General features: G+C 40.5%; 1 protein-coding gene across 4 annotated transcripts in view; it reads left to right on the top strand.

The window, feature by feature from the left end:
* The window catches only part of UTRN (utrophin), a gene marked incomplete at its 3' end in the record, with an annotated part of 328497 nt that overhangs the window by 146234 nt on the left and 154542 nt on the right, over positions 1 to 27721 (top strand). Inside the window, exon 1 of one of the 4 annotated variants that reach the window (XM_079970882.1) lies at positions 7131 to 7690. The exons of the other annotated variants lie outside the window; for them this stretch is intronic. Coding sequence (XP_079827008.1) covers positions 7547 to 7690 — 144 coding nt within the window. The 5' untranslated portion in view covers positions 7131 to 7546. Of the gene's footprint in view, positions 1 to 7130; positions 7691 to 27721 lie in introns of those variants that run through there. 4 annotated transcript variants of the gene reach the window in all.

Below are 27721 nucleotides of genomic sequence, written 5' to 3'. Positions count from 1 at the left end.
TTCAGTGAAGGAAATTTCTGTTTAAAGTATGAGTCCATCTTGCAATTTTTAATCAAAATGTTTCATAGTAAAAATGCCAGTAGCAAACTGATGTGAATATAAGCATTGTTGTTGTTTAGTCGTTTAGTCGTGTCCGACTCTTCGTGACCCCATGGACCAGAGAACGCCAGGCACTCCCGTCCTCCACTGCCCCCCGCAGCTTGGTCAGACTCATGCTGGTAACCTCGAAAACACTATCCAACCATCTCGTCCTCTGTCGCCCCCTTCTCCTTGTGCCCTCCATCTTTCCCAACATCAGGGTCTTCTCCAGGGAGTCTTCTCTTCTCATGAGGTGGCCAAAGTACTGGAGCCTCAGCTTCACAATCTGTCCTTCCAGTGAGCACTCAGGGCTGATTTCCTTCAGAATGGAGAGGTTTGATCTTCTTGCAGTCCATGGGACTCTCAAGAGTCTCCTCCAGCACCATAATTCAAAAGCATCAATTCTTCGGCGATCAGCCTTCTTTATGGTCCAGCTCTCAGCATTACATGAACTCTAAAAAATAGAGATTACAGTGAATGTTAGTAAATTCTGCAAGGTTTGTTTCATGGCAGTAACTAAATTAAACTCAATGACCGTTTAATTTTATTCTAGTTTAATTATGTGTAATGGATGAATTAAATGTTTGAGCTGGTGGGTTGCAGTTACTTTTTGTAGATTTTCACTTGTATCTAGTGATTTCTTTCTTGTGATTTATTTTTTTGCTATTTCCTAGATGTAGGCTTTCAGCTTCTTGGGAGCAGTATGTAATCTATGTACTACAAAAATCATTTTGGTTTTAGTGCATTTATGGCCAGTTATGCACACAAGGGAACAGCCTTTCCCCAGACAACTGGTTGTTTACTGTGTTCTGTCCTGTCCTTATGACAAATACTAGGAAAACTTGACTGATTCTATTTATTTTCGGAACTTAGAGTTTTGCAATATATTTTTCATGTCTTCCAAAGGAAAATCCATCAACTATAGTTATTTCTGTTCTATTGGCTATGACAAGGCTAACTTAGCTGGTTTGTCACTCAGCTCATACTCTGATCTTAACAATCTAGGACTTCCTGAAATGTTTCCCACATCTTCTTTGAGAGGTACACTTAATTTCCAGGTATTGAAGATAAGCCAAATGATATCTTCATCAAACAGAAAATATTAACAAGGCTAATGTTGTGTATAGATCTCTCTTTCTGACTGTTATTTCAATTTGGATCCTGGATCAGAACTTAAAAATTCCCTACACTATTTTTTGTCATGAATTACCCCACTTGGCAGTGGGAAACATGTGTACTTAGATATTTTCACTGGCTATAAAGTATGTGGAAAAAAGGACACGGTGTCTTTAACAAACGAAAAGAGGAAGAATTATGATATTTTGTATCATAAGGTTGTGCAGATGTTATGTTTCAGAGTATGTTGGTTTCCAGTTACTTAGAAAACATGAGAGCAGAACATGAAAATCTGTACTATACTGCTGGCAGTCATCCTAGGGGTTAGTGTTGACCTGATTTCTTGCATGTGTCATAGCATTCAGCAGGAATTAGAATGAGGAAAAGGTGTCCAGTTGAATGAAAATAGTGAATATATTAGAGGCAGGATTTTAAAATATGTAATCGTTCAGGTTTGCTGGCCAAAGACTAGGTACAGTTGAGGAAGATAGCCCTCAGGCACTATTATTGACAGCCTGGGGGGAAAGTGGGAATCTTACTGAAAAAGTTGATCTAAACTCAGGGGTAGGCAACCTAAGGCCCAGGGGGCCGGATGCGGCCCAATCGCCTTCTCAATCTGGCCCATGGACTGTCTGGGAATCAGTGTGTTTTTACATGAGTAGAATGTATCCTTTTATTTAAAATGCACCTCTGGGTTATTTGTGGGGCTTAGGAATTCGTTCATTCCCCCCCCCCCCCAAAAAAAAATATAATCTGACCTACAAAATGGTCTGAGGGACAGTGGACCGGCCCAAGGCTGAAAAAGGTTGCTGACCCCTGATCTAAACCGAGAGAGTAAGCACGAAGGTTGAGTGTCTGAAGAATGTGTTAGAATTCTTAAAGATGACTATAGGTCCTAAGATAATGCTGTGGCAAAGATATGGCTGGAAGAATTAATTTAAATATTCATATACTTACAGAGTAGACCTGGAAGTCAGTAAAGGGATTATGGTAGGCTTGGCCAAAAAGTTCTCCTTATGTGCTAGAAACAACATTCTACTTAACAAGGCAGGAACAGACATTGCATGGAGAATGAAAATATGTAACAGAAGAATCCTGGGAGACCATATTACTTCAAGAATCACACTTTTAGTACAGTGGTGCCTCGCAAGACGAAATTAATTTGTTCCGCGTGTCTCTTCGTCTTGCGGTTTTTTCGTCTTGCGAAGCATGGCTATTAGCGGCTTAGTGGATTAGCGCTATTAGCGGCTTAGCGGCTTAGAAAAAGGGGAAAAAAGGAAAAAAACTCGCAAGAACTCGCAAGACGTTTCGTCTTGCGAAGCAAGCCCATAGGGAAATTCGTCTTGCGAAGCACCTCAAAAGACGGAAAACTCTTTCGTCTAGTGAGTTTTTTGTCTTGCGAGGCATTCGTCTTGCGGGGCACCACTGCACAACCCCTAGTTTACCATAAAATAAGGGGTTTTGGTTTTGTTCCACTGAAACTAAAGTTAGTAAAGTTTAGCTTAACGCTGCCATTTGTTTAAAGTGAAACAAAATATTAAAATGTAAAAGTAAGTTTTAATGAGTTTTTCCATTGTTTTTATTGTTTTGTTTTGTTTGCTGCTTACTGATAATTTTTCAGCTTATTCTTGGTATTTTAAGCTTTTAGAATTTTCATTGTTTAATTTTATAGTACGGTTTGCTTTTGCTTTATGTTTGCTACTAATATGTAAGTAGGAAAGTGATTTACATTTTAAAAAAATATGTAAGTGGCCTTCCTCCATATTCATAGAAAAAGGTAAAATTTTAGTTTAGTGCTACCATTGACCTAACTATGCAGTGTAACAATCCATATATGAAAAGCAACTTAGCTTCCCTTGTTCACATGTGGTGGAAACCTCACCCTCATCTGTATAGCCACACAACCTTTGTCCACAGAGCTATCATTGGCAATTTCAGAGCTGCCACAAATAATACACACTGCACTATTCTAATAACCATGGAAATTCTACCAAGGAGGGATTTTCTCATTTAATAAAGCGGGATTGAGAGAGCATATGAAAATACTGTAATTACACCTTACATGACTTTGGCATGAAATATTTGAAAAACATCCTCCTTCTCTGCAGACCTTTGGTGTTAAGATCAGTAGTGGGACCCTGTTGATGGTACCACCATCCTCAGAAGTTAAGTGGGTGGTGGCCCAGGAGAGGGCATTCTCTGTGGAAGCTCCCAGGTTGTGGAATTCACTCCCCAAAGAGTTGCATCTGACACCTTCATTGTATAGTTTCTGTCATATGCTGAAGATGCAACTCTTTGCCCTGGCCTTTGGCACTTGGGATATGTGTTTTCAGGACCCACCCTAATGCATGTATTTGGTTTCAGCTACAGTCATACCTCGGGTTGAAGTAGCTTCAGGTTGAACGTTTTCGGGTTGTGCTCCGCGGTGACCTGGAAGTAACGGAATGTGTTACTTCCGGGTTTTGCCGTTCGTGCATGCGCAGACGCTCAAAATGACGTCACGCGCATGCGCGGAAGCGGCAAATCGTGACCCATGCAGATGCGCAGACGTGGGTTGTGTTCGCTTCAGGATGCGAATGGGGCTCTGGAACGGATCCCCTTCGCATCCAGAGGTACCACTGTATTTTATATATTCGAATTTTGAATTCTCTGCTTTGGAAGCTTAGGGTGATGATTAAGTTGAGTGATAAGATCTATTTAGGCTGAAGAAAGCTTTTTGTAGAAAAAGCAAGGGTTTGTCTACACATAATGAAATTTTGTGCCCGAGTAAGGGGAAGCTTCCCACTTGCACAAATTATGCACTTGCTTATTTTGGACCATTTATTTTCTTTCACTCTTTATGGGCTAGGGGGAGGAACTGAGGAGGGTCCTGCAGCCTCACCCACTGGACATGAACCAACTTACTGGGTCCTCCTCTGTAATCATAATATCATAATCATAATTTAATTATTTATACCATGACCATCTGGCTGGGTTTCCCCAGCCACTTGGGTGGCTTCCAACACATATAAAAACATAATAAAATGTCAGACATTAAAAACTTCCCAGTAACAAGGCTGCCTTCAGATGTCTTCTAAAAGTTCTGTACTTCTTTATCTCCTTGACATCTGATGGGAGAGTGTACCACAGGGAGGGCGCCACTGCCAAGAAGGCTCTTCCACACTTTCAGACCTGCTCTTGCAACTACCAGAGTTCAGAAGTTGCTCTTTACAAAGCTAGGCAAAATAAGGGGAGCGGGATGTGAGATTCTTTGAATGTTGCACTGGTAGTGTTGTTGAGTACTAAACTTAGAATCATAGAACTTCATATTTTAAAACCTTGTATTGATTTACAGAATATGCACCAACCAGGCTAATGGGTAAACTTAGAAAAAGTTAGACGTTGTCAAGTTTTAGCTACTAGAGGTGTAAAACTGTATCCTTGGGAAAGCATGTGGGATCAAGCAACTTCACTTAGCTAAATGTAGCCAATTCTGTTTTGTTTTGTTTTAACATTAAGTGCCTCATTTGTCTTTTCTATTTTGTTGCCTCAAGTTAGAATCTCACAGTAAGTAAGTAAATATTTGTTGGCTCTAGTCATGCACGGAAAAGGTTGCTGGCAGTATTTGGTGAAAACATTTGCTTTCCTGATTTCTGAGCTGTTGTAGGAGTACGGTAGCACTCTATTCAGCACACAGGCAGAGAGGATGGCTATTTAAGAGGAATCGTGTGAGCTTTTGTAAAAGGGATTACCAAGTAGTCCTGAAGTTGTGCTCCTTATGATTGGGAAGAAGACTTTTTAGATACGGTATGTTCTCTCCCCCCCCCCCCCCATCCGAAGTATTGTGTGACTGCCCCAGTGCATGTCTGTCATTCTCCACCTGCCTGCTTCTCCAGTAACGCGGGAATATTTAAAAAAATACATGGGGGTTGGCAGGAGTAGGTAGGAAGAAGGAAGAACCAATCAAGTAGTCTCTCACACAGTCTCTGACACTTGAGAGCTTTGTTCTTGTGAAACTGTTTTACTTTGTTGTTTCTACATTCCTACAGCACAAGAATAGTGTTGGGATAGAGCAGGGGTAGCCCATGCATTACCCTCAATACACTATTACACTCCCAACTCCTATCAGCCCCAGTCAGGATAACCATTGGTGGGGATGATGGGAAATGGAGTATAATAACATCTGGAGGGCACCACCTTGGTTATCCTTGAGAATAAAGCCATTATATACTTTCTTAGTATTAGTCCTTTTGTGATGTATGTTAGAATAATAGAACTGTAGGGTTGGAAGGGACCCAGAGGGTCATCTAATCCAGGCTTCCTTAACCTCGCCCCCCCCCGATGTTTTAGGCCTACAACTCCCATGATCCCTAGCTAGCAGGACCAGTGGTCAGGGATGATGGGAATTGTAGTCTCAAAACATCTGGACGGCTGAGGTTGAGGAAGCCTGATCTAATCCAATGCCCTGCAGTGTAAGAATATGCAGCTGTCCTATATGGGGGTCGAACCTGCAACCTTGGCGCTGTCATCACCATGCTCTAACCATCTGAGCTATCCAGGCCATGTTGATGGCATGGAGTTTATTTCCAGCATAACTATTTAAGTATGATCCACTAGAGCCATGTTTCTGACACAGTATCTGACCTGTTGATCCTATTTATGACTTGGAAGGAGTTTTAATCTTGGTTATTATCCTTGAAGTGTTCCACGTCCTTTCCTTGCAGGGTGTGGCTAGGGTCAAGTGCCTGAACCATACTTGCTCTTCACATGCCATTTTACAGTGCATTGGGTTTCTGCTTGTGGAATTATTTGATTCGTTCAGCCCTGGTAGGTGGCTTGATATTAGAGCAGGACGTTTGATCCATACGTTCTGTTTTTATTGATTGGTTAATGACATTTACAATGTCGCCTAATAACAGGCTTCTCTGGGCGGCTTACAAACAATAAAGCATAAATATCCAAGAATAATCACAGAACAGTAAACCAACTCTAGCATAAAATGCCAGCATAAAAATTTCAACAGCAAAGGCTTCAGCGTCATAGGGGGGAAATATGCTGCACCACTAAAAGTATGCAGCATATCTAAAGTTCAGTGAATTCAAAGGTTCACAATTATAAATCAACAATATAAAAAGCCCCTCACGTGGCATTAAAAGCCACACCAGGTGAGCCTCTCTGTGGAGGGACCTGCCACATCATAAGATACATATTTAATGAAGAATATTTGTATGTTGCATATCCAACCTTTATTTTAGTGTTGAACTCAAGACAGCGAAAACAGGGTTCCCAGGCTGTCTCCTATCCAGCCACTGGCCGCCTGACCAGTCTCCCAGACTTGCTTTGCTTCAGAAGCACTGCAGCCTCATGTGACTTCAGCCTGTGCCTTGTTACACTTTGCCACATTTGAAGTATGTTCTCACTGTTAGACCCACACTGATGCTGACAGCAAAAGAATAGCCTCATTATGAAGCATCTGTCTTAAACTAAGTTCCTTAAATGATACAACTTCTCAGAGTTTGTTATCAAGGTCCAAAGCTTGTGAAGAATCCTGCCAGGGGGAGGGAGCAGGAGGGTGAGTAATCAATAACTAAAATATTATCTTGCTAAAATCATACCCAGTTGCCGTATTCTTCAAATGGACCTATGCAGGAAAGGTTCTAATTGGATTTTTCACCATAATAACATTGGTACTTCTACATGTAGAACGATTCCTTTCGGAGCTCTGGAGATGAATGAGCTTTAAGAGAATCTTCACAGGATAGGGTTTGCCCCCTGCAGGTCTTCCTTTTGTGCAAGATAATCTAGCTTTTGAGAGCTGTCGCTATGTGATTTATTAGCCTTTAACGTATGGCTGATATAATTAGGGCAGGTATCCCTCTGCTCTTCTCATAAGATTTATAGCACACTGTATTATTCACTTGCTCCACAGCTCTGCCAGAGCTGCTTCCAGTGCGAGCGCGAGAGCATCTTTCTCCTGAGTGAGGGAAGGAACGCTGCTCTCTTTCTTCCTATGAGGCATATTCAAAAGGAGAACTGTTGTGATTATGTCTTCCCCGAGGAATTCTGCTTTGTTTCTGCAGCTCGCTGCTGTCAATTCATAAACCTTCGGTGGTATGTAGTTCACTCTCCCCATTTGGTAGCCTGCATTTTCCCCTGGATCTGCTGGGCAAATGCAGGCTTCGAGGATGCCGGCAAGCTTTTGTTTTTGTGTATATTTGGCTTTTTGAAAGAAGAGACACTTTAACACTATGCTAACTGCCTTTGCCTTTGAGTCTGTCACTCGGAAAAGCTGCCCTGGAAGCGAGCATGCTCAGAGAGCTGGCAAATCGTTGTCCAGTGACCAAGAGGAAATGATAGTTGTTCTTCATTTATAATGCAAATTTTGAGGTGTCTTCAGAAGTGTGGCAAACTTAAAATGATGGCGGTGGTGAGAACATCGCTGCAGAAAGTTGTGGTATTGTTGCATCGCTTGCAGAGAATGGCAGTTTCTTCCCCACGTTATCAGAAGCTTTGCAAGGTAAGTAAAAACTGGAAAGTTAAACTATTGTTTCTCTCTTTCTTTCCTTGCACTAACAAATTGGATGAATATCTATATCTATCTATCTATCTATCTAGAAACACAAGTATGACTTAGTGTGGTTAGGCACTAAAAATATTTTCTTGGGAAATATTAATTATAGTTACTGAAATGGATACTTTCTTGGTTTCATTATTTTTAGCCACAGTTGGGAAGATGCTGTTAGAAATGCTGCTTCTTATAAAGATCAGTTAAAAGGTTAGTGTAAGAGCTGTTCAGTACAGGCCCCCCGTGTGTTTTAAAATATCAGTCCATATTTCAATTTACAAAAGTTTAAGGTAGCACCTGCTTTCTGCAGATCTGCAACCAGTGGAGCTTCTATTGTGTTACATTATTTTTTCTATTGAAGAATTAGATAGGAAAACTGTAAAATGTCTATATTTCATAAAATGTATATGCTGCTTTTCCATTCAAAAGCCCATGGTGGCCTGGTGCTCATGACAGTAATGTAAACATCTACTGCTATGAGTTGTAGATTCTGTGTGGTTGCAGAACTTTTGCTGTAGTGGAGCTGCTCGAAAGTGCTTGCTAATCTTTAACTTTGAGATACGAGGGGAAATCATTAAAGTTGGTTAACTTTCAAGGTAAGAGTCTCACTCTGTAAGTCCATTCTTGAGCTATGTCTCATACAGCCCACCTAGCTAGAAAGGACAGAGTGGGAGCAGGAGGAAACACAAGGATTTATCTTTCGGCAGGTTATTAGAGAACTGGTGGATGTCTTTTCCTTATTTTGAATCAGCAGCAGCAGCAGCAGCAACACACACATACACACAAAGAAAACAAGAGGGGGGAAAGGAAACAGTGATTATCATCAAAGCAGGAAACTGGCTGTGGCTGGTAGAACTTCTGATTTTTAATACTAGTGAATATTGCTGTTTTAGGAGTTAATTCATGTTCTTTGCTTCAGTGTGAACTGATAAAAATTAAACAATATTGTTTGCATTTTCCATCATTTGTTATGCGAAGGAGGAAACAAATCTCCTGGTTTCTTGGCTATCTTACATTTAGTCTTTTTTGCTTCCTTAAATTATATAGGAATGACTAGATTTCTAAAATATTTATAACTTTGTATAGATGTTTCAGAAGGCATGCTGTGAATTTGAAAATATCCAGCCTGTACAAATACAACTTTTAAAGCATCACTATCTTAAGTATTTTTGTTTCAGCCACTTAAAAGAGTAAATTACATAGCTGGCATTCGTTGCAGCTTTTGGGTGAAAAAAATTCTTTTTCGGAAACCTGTCTAGAAGTGTGTAAGATGTTAATGTTGGGCATGAAATAAGATAGTGTGGTTGGGTTGTTTGTAAGCTTATAGTTTTTTTTCTTATCACATCAGTCACTTGGTACAAGCAGAGAAGCCAACTTTGTAGTAGTACTAAGATACTAGAAGAAATTGCCCACGTAGAACAGATGTCAGTAGCAATGCATTTATCTTGCTAACTTAGCTCGTGAAGCAACAAAAGGAAGTTTTATTTTATGAATGGGAATTGATGATGTATTTATCACTCAGAAGTGTCTAACAGCCTGGAATTATTGGACACATTTTTTGTTCAAAACGATCATTTTCTAGGGAGAAAGAAAGAGCATTTTAAATTATACACTGTTGGTTTCAGTTGTCAATTGAAGTGTTCAAAGTTTGTTTATAATGCTCATTCAACTGATGTTGGGAAATGTGTTACAATCCCAGCCTCTTCCACCAGGTGTCAATGTAAGGCAGTGATAAATGAATGGTTAATGATATATAGCACAATGAAAATCTAATGTGCACTGCAAATTTTAAAGCAACTTTCAATGAAATAATGAACTGTACTCTTATTCTACTATGCTCATTTCACTGGGGAAAGAAATAACTGAAAGTCTCTATATTCTTGTGCACAAAAAAATTCTTTATTCTTCTTGTTATAATCGTAATAATGCAACCCTGTAATTTGACCATTCTATGTACTAACTTGTATGCTAGGAATATGGTAAACATATCTGTAGCTGTATTAAGATTGATTTCAATAGTGTAATGCCAAATGATAGAATACTTAGCAACGTAAGTACTTGTTTTATTCCTAGATTTAGGGGTGACACTACCCCCCCAAAGTTTTGGTGAGCAGTAAATTAAAGCTGTCTTAAAATGAAATTAATGGAAAATATCATGTAAATAAGTTCAGAATATTGCTAATAAAGATAATATTAGAAGTGTATTATTATAAGTCTGAATTCTACAATTAATTTTTTGAGCTGGGGAGCAAAAGATAAAGTTCTAAAAATAGATTGTAAACAAAAGGCTGTCTGCTGTATACTTTAAAATAGGGATATGCAATCTTTAGCCTAATTTTAAAATCCTTCTGCATACAATTAAGTCAGACCTCTGGGAAGAGTGTTCTATCCATCCACTGGGTGGTGGTGGGGAAGGGAATAGAATTGCACAAAGCTAAAAAACAGGTGTCCAACTCACTTTTGATTTTGGTCATGCCCTTCACTGGCTTCTGCTCCACTCAGTCATGAGACCCCTGACCCCTGCATAAAGTTGCCCTTGACAGCAAACAGGTTGCCCACCCCCTGCTTTAAAGGCACAGCAGAATACATCTGGTAGGTTTTCCTAATACTGTGGTACCTCTGGTTACGTACTTAATTCGTTCCAGAGGTCCGCTCTTAACCTGAAACTGTTCTTAACCTGAAGCACCACTTTAGCTAATGGGGCCTCCCACTGCTGCCGCGCTGCCGGAGCACGATTTCTGTTCTCATCCTGAAGCAAAGTTCTTAACCCAAGGTACTATTTCTGGGTTAGTGGAGTCTGTATCCTGAAGCGTCTGTAATCTGAAGCGTATGTAACCTGAAGTCTCTGTAACCCGAGGTACCACTATACATTTATCATTCTGGATTGGATCCAGTGGTGCCCCTCTATTCACAAAAGGGACCCTTTTTGAATTCAAGGCCTTTGTTCTGTTGGAGGTTTCCGCATATGGATACAGATAGGGAGGAGGCAGTATCTGCAATATTATTCTTCCTCTCCACCCCCCCCCCCATACTACCTCTCTTGCTGTCCTGGAGGGCCCGCAACTGTGCCAGTTGGATCATTGGACCTAATCCACCCTCAGTGTTGACATAACAAAAGTAGGGACATGAATCACAATCCTTTGGTTATGCCCTTCCCATCAATTTCCCCTTCAGTTTCTGGGGGCATCCCATACTTCTGGAAGTATGCTGTCAGTCTTCTTGAGGGGAAACTGCAGGAATTTTCTCCAAATATTAGCTTGCCGCTTCGTGAGATTGTAGATTCTACTTACAGGATTGGAGCAGCACCACTCGCTAGCTCGAGCCTCATATGGCATGCAGCAATCTCTGCTCTTCATTCTCTTCCTAATATCTGTGCTCAGGACTAGTCAGAAGCTCTTAGGACATAAAGAAACAAAGCGAAGCAGCGTGTGGGTAAAGATGGCTGGCATTTTTTCTTCATAGTCCATGAAATGTGAAGATCGTTGCACTTCCACTTGGTATATTTGAGGTCATCTACAAGCTTTCCAATTCGGCAGCCATGACTGAGCCTAAATTGGCTTGAAGCTCAGCAAAGTAGCATTTTTTCAAAAGAATGACTGCGTCATGGAAAGAAATGTGAGGCATTTCTAAATACATCAAAATAATATAGAATACTACAACCTTTTAAATGGCTAAGGTGGCTTGAGTTCCTAATATGTAATAATTTGGGTATACTCACCCTTCATATCCAGAACTGCTAGGTCACTTTCAGCTAAGAAGACAAGTATAACAAAGGCAGTTTGTGTTCAAAACACAGTGAATATTCTGCCAGAAAGTATTCATTTACAACACAACAAATGAAAAACTATTTAGAAAATGTATACATGGGAACATCTGAAAGTCTAGTCTGGGTATGACATTTATCTCCAGTCCTGAAGTGACACACGATAACTTACATGAGTTGCCAGCTTCCTTGGATGTGATGATAAATGATACAAATGCTCTAAGCTATGTCTGGCTTTCAGATGAATGCTTTATACATATGTTTTTTTGAAGAATAAATTTCAATTTCAGAAAGCTTTTGTGGAAATTGATGAAAATATAAAAATAATGATGAGCGCAAAAGGAAATGTATGGTGCTATATGATTAATCCTTGCAGACATAGAAGTTTGACAGATTCAGGGCAATTGAATTTAGAGATGAGGGGAAGAAAATGATTTTATCTATATCAAATCCCATTGCCAATATTCTATCACATTTGAGTATAACTTAAGAAGCAGAACCTGGGACAGGGCAATTCATAAAAATATTTCTTTAATGTGCGCATTAAATTATATGGTACCAAGTGAACAGTGAGGCCTGTTCCTGCCTCTTGAAGGGAGCAATAGCTGATTGGGACTGGTAAAGGAATATAGTTAGGGAAACTTTTAATCTCTTCCCTTCCCTTTACACTTTATGGACTTCAGCTGGCGTGTGTTTTGAGGTAGCTAAACTTCAGGAGCTACTTTGAAGTGGTTCAGGTAGCTGATGAAGGATAATGGGAGATAATTAATAATAGGAGTTTAGTTAAAGATGTCAGGGAGAAAGGAGCTAAAATGATCTGTCGGAATTAGTGGCAATGAATAATGCTTGTTTTAAATGGGGATATAAGACAAGAATACTTATATTATATAGAATCTAGTGGAAAGGACTCCGTTGTTCAGCTCATAAGCATAAAAGCTTAGACGGTTTATAGGAAAGGCAAAAAAGACTTGTGTCTATATTATCCTGTCTTCAATTAGTGCTAGAAGATCTTTGCAACCCTCTCAACTGTGAACACACAGATGATTACAAGTTGAGAATGTTAAATAAAATAGTAGTAAAAACAGGAAGGAATACGTTGGATAAATTCTTATGAAGAATATAGTGCCTCTTAAACACTGAAGATGTGAGAAAGACCTGAATTTAAAAAGGAAAAGTGTGTGAGACTATGGGATAGGGAAACATTAGCTTCAGCGCCAGATTCAGGGTGGTGCAGGCGGTTACTCTGAGCAGGGTGTTGAGCTGAGGAGGAGACCCAAGACATACCTGTGGTTGGAGCTGGTGCAGCTCCAGTCATTGCTTCCTCCTCCTCCTCTTCCTCCCTTCCGCTCCTGCCACCTCCAAGTAGACAGCTTTGAACTTCTCCTGCAGGGCCCACTGCTTCGTTCAGGGCACCATATTACCAAAGTCTACCCTGTAAGGATGCTGAATAATATAACTTAGGATTGTAGAATCATAGAGTTGGAAGGGACCCTGAGGATCCTCTAGATCCCTACAATGCAGGAAACTCAACTAGATCATACATGATAGATGGCCATCCATCCAGCTACAAATCCACCTTAGCAGTTACCTCACCCAGTCCCCATTTTATTAGCTTATTTACAATAATATGTCATATTTTTTTTAAAGTGCATTTTTGGAAATATATATTAGACACAACCTCACATAGTGAGGGTGCAGAAAGGAAACTTTTCCAGTACTTAGCAACAATGCGTCCGTCTTAGACGCTTATGATTAAAATATTTTGCAGTTACAAAGCAGAATGCTATTTTATGTAAATAAAATGTAGTGATAGGGTTGTAATATTGCAACAGCCGTGTTAAATAACAAGTGGAGGATTAATGGGGGAAGCTGTTTTCTTGAATCTCCCATATTTCCTGGAATTAAATCAATACCTAATACATGAGTTTCTGCTATTTTTTACTGCACAAGAATGCTGCTGATTTGACAGAAAACACCAAGGTTACTAACATTATACATCCCATGTTGTAAATGGTCCACATTATTTACTTGCTTCAGAGGATGTCGGTAAGTCTTCACACGCTTCTTTGATAGCTGCTCTTTTCTCATTCTTCAAGCACCCGATAAAAGCTTACCTTACAGATGGGAAAGCGCACAGCACCCTCCTTGACTAGCTTGTCCTTCAATTTCATAAAGCTACATTCCACTCACCCCTGGTAACTTGTAGTATATTTAGTTAACTGTGTTTTCAGGCACTTTCTTACCTTTGAGAGTAACACATTTCCTTTTCATAACACATCTCCCTAAGAAGGCAATTGTGGATTTTAGGAATACGTGTAAGGCTATGGCTGATGGAAATGTATGAGAGTGAAAACTGAAACTGGTTGATTGGATGTAGGCTGTAGAAGTCACATAGAAATTGCTGATTCATAACTTTTGCAGCCCCAGTTTCTCCAGTTTGTTCAAGGAAGAATTACCTTTGTTCATAGCAAACTTCAGATTTTGCTTTAGACTTTTATGTAGTGGTTCTAGTAAAGCGCCTTCGGGTTTCTTACAACACATATAATAACAAATTTATCATTCTGTGAGGCTTCAAGCTGATCATTTTTCTTCTGTTTTTTTTTAAATCTGGTTTTAAATCCGATGCTAGACACATCCACTTGTAACCAGTCTTCCAAATATAGCTTGGAAGATTGGGAATAAACAGCAGCAAGCCTCTGACTCATGCACTCCCTTCTCCTTTTATCCCATTCACACAGTGAGCAAATTAGAAGCCTTTGCTTCTAATTAATGGCAAACCATTGTTTGCTTCAAATAAGATCCCATCTCAAGGGTTGATTTTCATCTGAGAACCCTGTTTTTCAGGGTGAACAATGATGTGCTGGTAATTAGTAGAGCTGCCTTAAAGGTAAAATAAGCTTTTTATCTTCTCATCTAATGTACAAGGGGAGGAGAAGAGCAGGTGTGCTATGTTGAGACATATTACTGCTCATCTTTGTACAAAGCTAAACACAAACCATGGCTTGTTATGTACCCAGTGGCCATGTTTGTTTTAATGCTAAACAATGGTTTAGTCCAGGCTTCCTCAACCTCGGCCCTCCAGATGTTTTTGGCCTACAACTCCCATCATCCCTGACCACTGGTCCTGCTAGCTAGGGATCATGGGAGTTGTAGGCCATAAACATCTGGAGGGCCGAGGTTGAGGAAGCCTGGTTTAGTGCTATGTGAACAAGTTCAGTCTCTAAGCTGGGGTGACATTCTCTCTTCTCCAGTCATATGGCTGGGAGAAGGAGTTTGGAAGCTTTCCCTTTCCCCTAACCATACCTGCTTGTTGTTTACATTCTGGAAATGTGGTTTATCAGAAACTATGGTCAGTTCCACAAGTCACAGTTTGAAATTATAATGGGATTGTTTTGAACTGAACCATAGTTAGTAATAAGCCGCAATCCTCAGTTCAGAAACATCAGTGAGCTGTGGTTAAGGGAAAGGGAAAACATCCAAATTGCACCTTCAGGAGGAGAGAGGAGAAAACCACATGAGGCCTAGAGCAGGCAAGGTTCCACTCACACATCACTAAACCATGATTTAGCACAGGGATGGGGAACCTGTGGCCCTATTCATGCAACAGGATTGCAGTTTCCACTATCCAGGACTTTTGGCCATGCCAGCTGAGGCTGCTAGGAGCTGGATTCCAGCAATGTTTATTTATGTAAAAGGTACAAATTCCTTGCCCCAGGATTAGTGTTAAATACAAACTCAGCCAGTGTGTAAGAACCTCGTACTTCTCATATACGTATATTTATCTTCCCTTTCAAAAATTAGATTGTTTTCTGCTTTCAAAATCAAGACAGATTTTGATACCAAGCCTGAAACTATTTTTTTGCTCCTAAGTATTTGACCCCTGGACTGTACAACTTTTAACTAGGTCTGTTCAACAGCGCCTTAAAACGAGCTTAAGCTGCTTATTTAGTTGTAGTGCCTTATGAGTGAGGATAATTTTTTTCCATAGCAAGTAAGATGCATAGGGGTCTGAGCTTTGGCTTCATTCCCAGATATTCTACTGCACACTCTTTATAGTCTAGGTAAGTCATTTTTTTTGTAAACCTTGAGCATGCCTAATATACATGTATCAGAAAAGCTAGGTCTCTACTTCTAGAAAGAATGAAAATAGGATTCATTTCTGCTTCAGTCTCCAGTATTAGTTTCTCTGTGAAAAGGCTAGGGTACCAGCCAATTTAGGTTAGGTTATATTTTATTAATAAAATGAATAAAATAAAAAAATAAAATACATTTTATTAATAAAATGAGGGTGGCAAAGAGGCATGTAAGATAGAAGGGCCCTAGTGCTTGACTCTTTCTTGTACTGATAATATCACTCTGCAGACAGAAGATAAAGAAATGGTTCTATTTCTTCTTAAATGTGACCTAGGTTTACATCTTGGTGGAACATTGATCTACCTCAGCCCTTCCAGTTTGTTTCCCATTTATAACAAATGCTGCAGATGAATGATAGTTGACAGATAGTTGGTTGTTTCAGCTGGAACTCACGGTCATAATATTTTTGTGAGAATGTTTCCCCCATAAACAAATAATGTCATTTTTTCAGGGCAGCTTCCCTTCCTTTACCTTTTGATACTACATTGCTTCTGCTTCAGAATAACCATTTCAGTTATTGACTTAGTGACTGGCAAAATGATGGTGAGCAGTGGTGGTTAGATTTTAGTGATGTTTAATTTACATTTAGTTTACAGCTTTGTCTGGTGGACATGATCACTGCTTATAAGGTTGTTGATACAGTTCAGTGCACTTTCCCTAATCAAGGTATGTCACCAATTGCTGTTAAATTCCCGATAGAAGAAAGTGAAGAAGAACTTTTCAGACAGGTGAAAAGGCTTGAAAATGCAGCTAGATGTGGATAAATACTTTTATAGTAAGTTCTTTCAGTACCCTGCAGCAATGGCTTGGTAGGAAGAAAGATCATGCAGAAAGAATGAAAGGTTATGGGATGGGTGTTTGCTCATTAATCAATGCAGACAAACTACTGAAGAGCTGCTGAAAAGTGATGGCATTGGCCGTGTAAATCAATACCTTATTATGTTGTTGTTGTTGTCGTTGTTGTTTAGTCGTTTAGTCGTGTCCGACTCTTTGTGACCCCATGGACCAGAGAACGCCAGGCACTCCTGTCCTCCACTGCCCCCCGCAGCTTGGTCAGACTCATGCTGGTAACCTCGAAAACACTATCCAACCATCTCGTCCTCTGTCGCCCCCTTCTCCTTGTGCCCTCCATCTTTCCCAACATCAGGGTCTTCTCCAGGGAGTCTTCTCTTCTCATGAGGTGGCCAAAGTACTGGAGCCTCAGCTTCACAATCTGTCCTTCCAGTGAGCACTCAGGGCTGATTTCCTTCAGAATGGAGAGGTTTGATCTTCTTGCAGTCCATGGGACTCTCAAGAGTCTCCTCCAGCACCATAATTCAAAAGCATCAATTCTTCGGCAATCAGCCTTCTTTATGGTCCAGCTCTCACTTCCATACATCACTACTGGGAAAACCATAGCTTTAACTATACGGACCTTTGTTGGCAAGGTGATGTCTCTACTTCTCAAGATGCTGTCTAGGCCTGTCATTGCCCTTCTCCCAAGAAGCAGGCGTCTTTTAATTTCGTGGCTGCTGTCACCATCTGCAGTGATCATGGAGCCCAAGAAAGTAAAATCTCTCACTGCCTCCATTTCTTCCCCTTCTATTTGCCAGGAAGTGATGGGACCAGTAGCCATGATCTTCGTTTTTTTGATGTTGAGCTTCAGACCATATTTTGCACTCTCCTCTTTCACCCTCAATAAAAGGTTCTTTAATTCCTTCTCACTTTCTGCCATCAAGGTTTTGTCATCTGCATATCTGAGGTTGTTGATATTTCTTCCGGCAATCTTAATTCCGGCTAGGGATTCATCCAGCCCAGCCTTTCGCATGATGAATTCTGCATATAAGTTAAATAAGCAGGGAGACAAAATGCAGCCTTGTCGTACTCCTTTCCCAATTTTGAACCAGTCAGTTGTTCCATATCCAGTTCTAACTGTAGCTTCTTGTCCCACATAGAGATTTCTCAGGAGACAGATGAGGTGATCAGGCACTCCCATTTCTTTAAGAACTTGCCATAGTTTGCCATGGTCGACACAGTCAAAGGCTTTTGCATAGTCAATGAAGCAGAAGTAAATGTCTTTCTGGAACTCTCTAGCTTTCTCCATAATCCAGCGCATGTTTGCAATTTGGTCTCTGGTTCCTCTGCCTCTTCTAAATCCAGCTTGCACTTCTGGGAGTTCTCGGTCCACATACTGCTTGAGCCTTCCTTGTAGAATTTTAAGCATAACCTTGCTAGCGTGAGAAATTAGTGCAATTGTGCGATAGTTGGAGCATTCTTTGGCACTGCCCTTCTTTGGGATTGGGATGTAGACTGATCTTCTCCAATCTTCTGGCCACTGCTGAGTTTTCCAAACTTGCTGGCATATTGAGTGTAGCACCTTAACAGCATCATCTTTTAAAATTTTAAATAGTTCAGCTGGAATACCATCACTTCCACTGGCCTTGTTATTTGCAGTGCTTTCTAAGGCCCATTTGACTTCACTCTCCAGGATGTCTGGCTCAAGGTCAGCAACCACACTACCTGGGGTATATGAGACATCCGTTTCTTTCTGGTATAATTCCTCTGTGTATTCTTGCCACCTCTTCTTGATGTCTTCTGCTTCTGTTAGGTCCTTTCCACTTTTGTCCTTTATTATGGAAATCTTTGTATGAAATGTTCCTTTCATATCTCCAATTTTCTTGAACAGATCTCTGGTTCTTCCCATTCTATTGTTTTCCTCTATTTCTTTGCATTGCTTGTTTAAGAAGGTCTTCTTGTCTCTCCTTGCTTTTCTTGGGAAATCTTCATTCAATTTCCTGTATGTTTCACGATCTCCCTTGCATTTTGCTTGCCTTCTCTCTCCCGCTATTTGTAAGGCCTCATTGGACAGCCACTTTGCTTTCTTGCATTTCCTTTTCATTGGGATGGTTTTCGTTGCTGCCTCCTGTATAATGTTACGAGCCTCCATCCATAGTTCTTCAGGCACTCTGTCCACCAAATCTAAATCCTTAAACCTGTTCTTCACTTCCACTGTGTATTCATAAGGGATTTGACTTAGATTGTATCTTACCGGCCCAGTGGTTTTTCCTACTTTCTTCAGTTTAAGCTTGAATTTTGCTATAAGAAGCTGATGATCTGAGCCACAGTCAGCTCCAGGTCTTGTTTTTGCTGACTGTATCGAGCTTCTCCATCTTTGGCTGCAGAGAATATAATCAATCTGATTTCGATGCTGCCCATCTGGTGATGTCCATGTGTAGAGTCGTCTCTTGTGTTGTTGGAAAAGCGTGTTTGTGATGACCAGCTTGTTCTCTTGACAGAACTCTATTAGCCTTTGCCCTGCTTCGTTTTGATCTCCAAGGCCAAACTTGCCAGTTGTTCCTTTTATCTCTTGACTCCCTACTTTAGCATTCCAATCCCCTATAATGAGAAGAACATCCTTCTTTGGTGTCACTTCTATAAGGTGTTGTAAATCTTCATAGAATTGGTCAATTTCAGTTTCTTCAGCACCAGTAGTTGGTGCATAAACTTGGATTACTGTGATGTTAAAAGGTCTGCCTTGGATTCGTATTGAGATCATTCTATCATTTTTGAGATTGCATCCCAGTACAGCTTTTGCCACTCTTTTGTTGACTATAAGGGCCACTCTTTTTTTTTTTACGGGTTTCTTGCCCACAGTAGTAGATATGATGGTCATCCGAACTGAATTCACCCATTCCCGTCCATTTTAGTTCACTGATGCCCAGGATGTCAATATTTATTCTTGCCATCTCATTTTTGACCACCTCCAACTTACCCATGTTCATGGTTCTTACATTCCAGGTTCCTATGCAATATTTTTCTTTACAGCATTGGACTTTCCTTTCGCTTCCAGGCATATCCGCAACTGAGCGTCCTTTCGGCTTTGGCCCAGCCGCTTCATCAGCTCTGGATCTACTTGTACTTGCCCTCCGCTCTTCCCCAGTAGCATGTTGGACGCCTTCCGACCTGAGGGGCTCATCTTCCAGCGTCGTAACTTTTATATGCCTGTTGTCTTTGTCCATGGAGTTTTCTTGGCAGGGATACTGGAGTGGCTTGCCGGTTCCTCCTCCAGGTGGATCACGTTTGGTCAAAACTCTCCACTATGACCTGTTCATCTTGGGTGCCCTGCTCGGCATAGTTCATAGCTTCTCTGAGTTCTTCAAGCCCCTTCGCCACGGCAAGGCAGTGATCCATGAAGGGGGCAGTGATCCATGAAGGGGACCTTATTATACAGTAGTATAATTAGGTGTAATTGAAATATTGTCAAAAAGTTACAAACGGTACTATCAATTAAGTGTCAGGATAGGAAAATAGGTTAGGACAGGGGATTAGCGTATTAGCCTCCACTCTTGCATCCAATTTTAAACTTCTGTGAGAACCAGGGCCAACAGGAGTAGGCATTGCTGGGTCCCGACCATAGCAGGAGGACCACTGATGAACCCTGCAGCCCCCTATCATTGCCTGTTCACCTACTGTCTCGGAGCAGACAAGCAGTGGCAAGATTTAGAAGACAGTGCAGCATTCACCACTTGACATGCTGTCTTCTGGGTGGTTGTACAAATTGGACGCAAAGGAAGAAGGCAAATGAATCAGCGGTAGTGACAGCTTGTGTGGAGGAGGTGGTACCCATAAAAAGCATCTTCCTCAAGAACCCACTAAAACCTGGCATTGGCATATATGTGAAGGTACATAAGGAATGATGACTAGAGTGGTTGAGCTTGAAGTAACATAAGTGACCAGTGACCTGCATTGGAAACTAATGAGTCAAAGGAATCTTGAAATAAAATGTAGTTGTTGTCTCAAAGAGTAAATGAAAGGCAGACTAGAAGGAGACCATTTTATCACATTGGAAACAAATTATTTCATTCCTGCCTACGTAGCAGGGTATATATGTGAACACAAGCAGCCGCCATGTGCACATTTCCATACTGGACAAGGAATAGCGCATGCATGTACACATCTACATTGCATTTTGCATTCAACTGTGAAACATCTAATTCATTCCCTTCTCACACTTCAAGTCTCTAAGCATCTTGTTACATGAGATTGTACAGATGGTCTGGAGTCTTTACATTTTATGGTCCAGTATGAATACTAAATGGTTTTTCAACTTTTATTTCATAGAATTGTAGAGTTGGAAGGGACCCTGAGGGTCATCTAGTCCAATCCCCTGCAATGCAGCAATCTTAACTAGATTATACATGATAGATGGCCCTGCAACTTCTGCTTAAAAACCTCCAAGGAAAGGAATCTGTTTCACTGTCGAACTGCTCTTACTTTCAGAAAGTTATTCCTGATGTTTAGTTGGAATCTCCTTTCTAGTAACTTAAGGCATTGGTTTGGATCCTACCTTCTAGAGCAGGAGGAAACAAGCTTACTCCATTTCCCACGTGACAGCCCTTCAGATATATGAAAATGGCTATCATGTCTCCTCTGTTTCTTTTTTCCTCTTGGGTGAAGACAGAGGCCAAGTAGGTTTTTTCACAGTAATAAGAACAGTATTAGTACAGAACAGTTTAGTATTGCTTCTGTATATTAACACAATTATTTGAGCAATGTTTACCTAACTTGGTGGAAAACTAAATTAAAAGAAATCTAAGCTTTCAAATGAATATTCTAGTTATATTGATTTCTGAAAACGGACTTCCGGGTTGGCGCCATCGCCGAATGGCGGACTCCCTCCGAGCTCCGGAGGGAGTCTGCTCGGCAGGGGCTGGGTTCTACCGTGCCAGCGACGCGGGGACCCTCAAAAACCATGGGCGCTGAAACCCATGGGCATGGTGACTCGGCTGGCACCGTTTGCGCCCCCCCGACCACGCGAAGGAGCCTTTTTAAAGGCTGCGGAGCGGGTGACGGGGGGTGGTGGTGCTGTGAGTCCTCCGCTTCCCCTGCCGAGCGAAGCCGCATGCCATTTGGCGGAGAGCGCTGACTTCTTCCATTGAAAATCTGGACTTAAAAGAACAACCCGTGAGTAATTGGGACTTGGATTAAAAAGGGGAATAATTTTTTTCTTAAATTCGGAGCGAGTGGGGGAGGTATAAAAAGGAAGTCAACCTCCCCCCTGTTGTAGAGGAGCTAAAGCAAAGGACCTGACAACTAAGATCGAGCGCAACCTTTTCTTTTGATAAAGATATTAATTTCGCGATGGAAAATTATAAGCTGGGCTGGAGGAGAAGAGTGGAATGTGAATTAAAATACAACCCCCCCTGGAAGCCCCGGGAGCGATCCGTGAGAGCGCCTGGAGAGGAGAAATAGAGGTTTTGACAGCTGTCAAAGGAGCTGCCAAAACTGAAGAACAAAAAGAGAACTTTGTTACGAGGACTTTGCTGGTTACATTTGTTATAAATTGGATATAAACTGTTTAAAACAAGGAATAATAAGTTACTTTGACTGGTGGGTGAGATCGGGAATGAAACTGAGTTACTATAATCCCTCTAGAGGAGCTGTGGGTTATTACAAGTATCGCTGGCATGGAATTTGAATCGGACATTTTATCTCCTGGGAAACTGCAGAAATGGAACACTATTTTGTCTACAGAGGTCTACACACTAAAGGAGACAATAGATTTATCTATTGAAGAATGGAAGGGACTTGACGTAATGTTTTGTTCCTGAATAACAAAGCCTCTGTAGAGGAATTACAAGCTTTTTGGAATTAGAACATTTGTGCAGGAGAGCAGGGGGAAAAAAAGAAGAAAAAAAAGAGGAGAAGAGAGAACATCAAGAACAACAAGAAAAACAAGAACTGGACAAAGTTGGAAGATAGACCCTTTCTAAGATTGGACATTTGAAATTAAAGATGATTAAAAAACGGTAAAGATTACTAAAAAGACGGCAAAGCGGACTGGTGAAGGATTATGGCTTAGATTATGGTTCAGATATGGGAGCTCCAGGAGACAGTGGATTTGATGGACATTGGGAACGCAACCGGGAAAGGGGGGAGGGAAATTTGGAATCCAAAGGGTGTTAAATTATATTTTATTCTTTTTTTAATTCTTTTATGTTAATCTGTATCTTATATTAAAGAGGGGAACTCGTGGAAGGGAACAGGTCGATTTTAGGGGATGGGAAAATATTTTTTAAATTGGGTTAATGATAATAATTTTAAAATTTGGGGTAAGAATTTGTTGAATCTATTTGAAAGAATTGGAATACAAGAGGGGGTGGGGAGGGGGAAGTCCTGGAAAGATGATATTGAAAATAAGGCCTTAAATTTGGATGTTTTTCTTTTTTTTGTTATATTTGAAAATCTTTAATAAATATTATTAAATATATATATATATATATATATATATATATATATATATTGATTTCTGAAAACGATAAGTTCCCAACAGTATCAAAGAATAAACAGTGCAGTTCTCTATTTGCCAATGCTGGACAGCAGTTGTTGGGTCACTCGTTTATTTGAAAGTTATTTAACCTATTGCTGCATGAGTATAACCGCTGCTCTCTGTATTCTATCTCTTCATCACTTAACATTTTTTTCTCCTGGTAGTGCAAAAATATTTGCCGGATAATCTTTCTGTGTCCTCAAATATACATGTAAATATTCTAAAAAAAAATTATCTGTATCTGTTTTAGTTCTTGCCTGAGGAACTTTGTGGCAGCATGAAAAAATTATATTCAAGATGTAATGTAAAATTTAGAAAATCTACCTTTTTCATTTCTGCCTTCAAGACAAAGCTTTCCTAGTAAAATTAATCAAGCACCTTAGAAAAATCTTGCTGTGTGTAACATCCAACATGTTAGTCCCAACTGATGTCCAATAATTTATTCATTCTTTAGCAGTGTACTGTGTTTTCGTGACCACAATGAATTGCAAAGTAGCCGTCAATTAAAAGTGTTTTAAGTTATGTGTATTTGGAACTTTCTGGCTGTGCAAATGGCTTATTTGGCAGATATCACCTGTTTGCAGCAGCTGCAAAAAGACATTAATATAAGACCAAGGTTTTTATGCTTTGGCACTTTTCTTTTGGAATAGCTATAATAAAGTTGATACAACCATTTTGGCAATAAGTGATTTTCATGACTGCAGTTGGCTTTTGTATCCCTGTTCATTCTTTATTACTTCCCATGGGTGCAAGGTGAACTGTTTCCAAGTCCTTTCATGCTGTCTTCTATTTTAAAGGCTTGATTGAATGAGCTGCTCTTTGCTGACAACTGATCTTACAGTAGACTGAATGGTTGATGGTGTTATGGTGCTAACAAACACCATTGCCACACACCATGTGTAGAAAGTTCACACATAACTGCTAACACAGTTCAATATTATGTAACTGTTGCTCTGACTGGAACTGACTGCCTTAAGCCCCTTAAACATATTTTGACCACCCCAGCAATTGAAATTTTGTAAAACAGCATGTCTGGTAGCAGCTGCAATCTGGGTGGAGCCGTGGAGCCACTCTTTGGACAGTGATGTCTTTGCAGCGCAAGTAGATGAGGCAGGGCAGTAGTGAGGTCAGGGATGCGTGGGTCTGTCTGGGAGATTGTATGGCTTGTTGTTTGGCTAATAGCCCGGCCCTGCTTGCCTCCCTAGAATGTGAAATTGTCACAAACCACTTTGTGTTCCATTACAGCTATGTCCATTTACTGGATACTTGTGTCAGTTCAGACAAAGGCCTCTGTTGCACCCCAAAGGCTACCCAGACCATAAATTTATCTGCAGAGGTGCTTCTCCAAATGCCTCCATCAAATGAGGTATGGGGTGTAGCTGCTCAAGAGAAAGTTTTTTTCAGCTGTTGGGTGCTCTCTTCAGGAAGTCTTCTCTGTTGCCTATGTTATGGTGCTTTCAGCATAACAATTATGCGTAGTATATATTCCTTTCTTAACACCTGCCTTTTGGTTGGCTAGGAAGGCATTTTCTTCTGCCCAGTCCTCTAATTTTTTGCAGATGATACTTAGCATAAATTTTAGCTGGGATATCAATCAGTCTAATTAGTCTGTAATTCCCAGGGTCTTGCCCATTACCTTTCTTAAAATATCAGAAATATTACTCTAAGATTCCAGCCTTTTGGAACACAGCCTGTGTTATTTATATAGGTGAATAGGCCTGCCAGAAGTGAAGCCCACCAGTCTACATTTTAAATAAATCAGGTTGCAAAAAATGCTGTCCTGGTGCTTCATTATTCTGCAATGTCTGTATGAGCAATTTAATATAAAGTGTAGATACTGGAGGCCATGGCAGAAGGCAGTTGATATCCTGCTCCAAAAGCTGCCCACCAGCTGGTCTTCTTTAAGCTTCTTCCTCTTTCTATAGGGATAGAGCCAGGAGGCTTAGTTTGGTCAGAATCAAGTATACACTTCCAGAATTAATGCTAAATACGTAACTGAGCCACCATAACTGCTAGAGGGCTGTGAAAATTTGTGTCCTGGGCTTTTTAGACTCTTTTACCCATATACTATCTGAAGCCAAAGGGGCACATTGGCTGCTAGGAGTGAAATATATTGGCATTATTTTCAGCTATTCTACTCCACTATTTGGGGATTTTGTATGTATGTGTATATGTATGTAGGGGACGCGGGTGGCGCTGTGGGTAAAACCTCAGGGCCTAGGACTTGCCGATCGCATGGTCGGCGGTTCGAATCCCCACAGCGGGGTGCGCTCCCGTCGTTTGGTCCCAGCGTCTGCCAACCTAGCAGTTTGAAAGCACCCCCAAGTGCAAGTAGATAAATAGGGACCGCTTTATAGCGGGAAGGTAAACGGCGTTCCGTGTGCTGCGCTGGCTTGCCAGATGCAGCTTGTCACGCTGGCCACGTGACCCGGAAGTGTCTGTGGACAGCGCTGGCTCCCAGCCTATAGAGTGAGATGAGCGCACAACCCTAGAGTCTGGCAAGACTGGCCCGTACGGGCAGGGGTACCTTTACATTTACCTGTATGTATGTATGTATGTATACAAACATACTGTAAGCTGTCCAGCGACCTTTATGTTATGGAGTAGCCTACAAATGCTATAAAATAAACAAATAGTAAAATAACAAGGAAGCTGTTAATATAGGTCAGATAATGTCCCACTATAAATTAAAACATAACTGACCTGTAAAGGTGACTCATCCCTGTCAAACCAGCCTGTGATTGTTAAAGTTTCATGGCAAGTATAAACTGAGACAAACATAAAATTGCATGTGGATGTTTTATAACATGTAATTAGTAAGTGCTACATCTTCAATGACAAATAAGTAGGTGTGGTGTATAAGGGCATCAATTATTTAAACAATATAATTGGGGTTTTTAAATGGACACAATCCAGCCCTTCTGTGAATTGTCTAAGGAATGTAAGATTTTGGCTATGCCCCATTTATTTATCAGTACCAGCTCATGTGTGATATATCTCGTACCAAAGTATTGCATTTTCATCTCTGTTGGAGTGGGGGTGGAGGTCCACTGGGGAAGAGGTCTTGGTTGACTTGTGATTGGTAACACACTGGATCTCGCAACCATCATGTGCCATCATCGTTCTGGTAACTCATAAGCTATTTAAGGAGTAATGAGTCCTTTCCAGGATTACAGCAAGCTCTGAGAATTAGAACAGGGGAGCAGGGATTGAAGCTTCGGGACAGGAGAAAGAAGCAAGACAGAGACACAGAACAAGGCATTGCCCATTGGACAACTCAGTTCCTGTAGATACCATTAGGACCCTTTCTGTCTTGTACTCAAAGCCGAATATCATCTTCAGCTTTGAGTACAATGTCAGGCTACCCTTGAGTCAGCTCTCAAGGAAACTTTGCAAGTCCCCGGGGACTGGAACTATGATTAACTAACATGCCTATAGCTGCCTATAGCTTGAAGACTCACAGTGGTAGCTGGGTTCATGACAACATGACGGAAATGCTGTACTGTATTGTCATCATCAATGTGAATAGTTATAGAGCTATGGTTTTTTCCCCTTTAAAAAAGCTTTGATTAATCCCCGAGTCAAATAATACAAATTAGCTTCTAATGAAATGTATGTTTTGAACAATATTCCAACTTTTGTTCTCTGCTCACAGTGCAAATAAAAGAACATTTTTTGTTATCTTAAGAGGTAAAAAAAATCACAAGCCCAGTGCAATTTGTGTCTTTAATTAACATTTTGCCATTTCAAATTGAGCTGTTTGATTTTGTTGACACAGAGAATAGGCCCTGTTGTCAGTGCATAATTGCTTTGTAGCCACTCCCCGGGTTTAAGTGTTGGGGGAACACCACAAGGTTATGCTATACACTTATGCTATGCACGTTTGATTCAAAGTACGACTTTTGCTCTTAGTGAAGTTTATCAAGTTTAAGTTGTACTTTTTATGTCTTGCTCAAAGTTTCAGAAAACAATTTGTTAGAATCTTTCGGAATGCCAGTGTTTTTGTACTGTTGAAGCAGTCTGCCGTTTGAACAGTATAAATTTTTAAGGAAACTTGATGATTAAGTGTATTCATGATCACTTAATTTCTGTTACCTCCACTTGGAGATGTTTTAAGTGTCCTGATATAGGGGTCAATACATAGCTCTTTATAAAATAATACTCCTTATTTGCATAAGAGTGTCATACCTCTTGCTATAACTGTTATCTATTTGAAGCTATCCCTTGCTAAAGGGACTCTCAGACCAAGGTAATGAGTGAGAGCAGAGAAACATGATTACCTGGGCAGTTAAAGGGTTTGAATTCTAGGAGTACAGGAGCAAAACCAAGAAGTCTCAAAAATTTATAGCATATGTAGTGACATCTGTTGGACTAATAACTTGAAACTTAGCATACATGATCTACCCACTGAGGTCTACAAAAATGTCAAATACCCAACAGATCCAGTAAGAATTGCCATAGTAGGGAGCAGAAATTAGACAGCCAACCACAGGAGCCATTTTGTGGTGTTTATTATTGTTATAATTACGAATAGCCTTTTGCATATGTTTGAAGGTGATCTACAAACAATTGTTGGTATAAACAATAGTTTGTAAAAGCAGCACAAAAATAAGTAAATATATGTTTAAAAACAATACTTACATGCTTTTATTTGTATGCTGCCTTTTCACAGTTCAAACCATGCTCAAGGTGGTTGCAACATGAAATAAAGGCATACAATGGAATCTCGATTTTCAAACGTTATCCGTTCCAGAAGTCCATTTGATTTCCATAGCGT

This window comes from Podarcis cretensis (assembly GCF_951804945.1).
Source record: "Podarcis cretensis genome assembly, chromosome: 3".
Lineage (NCBI taxonomy): Eukaryota > Metazoa > Chordata > Lepidosauria > Squamata > Lacertidae > Podarcis > Podarcis cretensis.
Note: the sequence above shows the minus strand (reverse complement) of the source record. Positions and strands in the feature narration are given on the sequence as shown.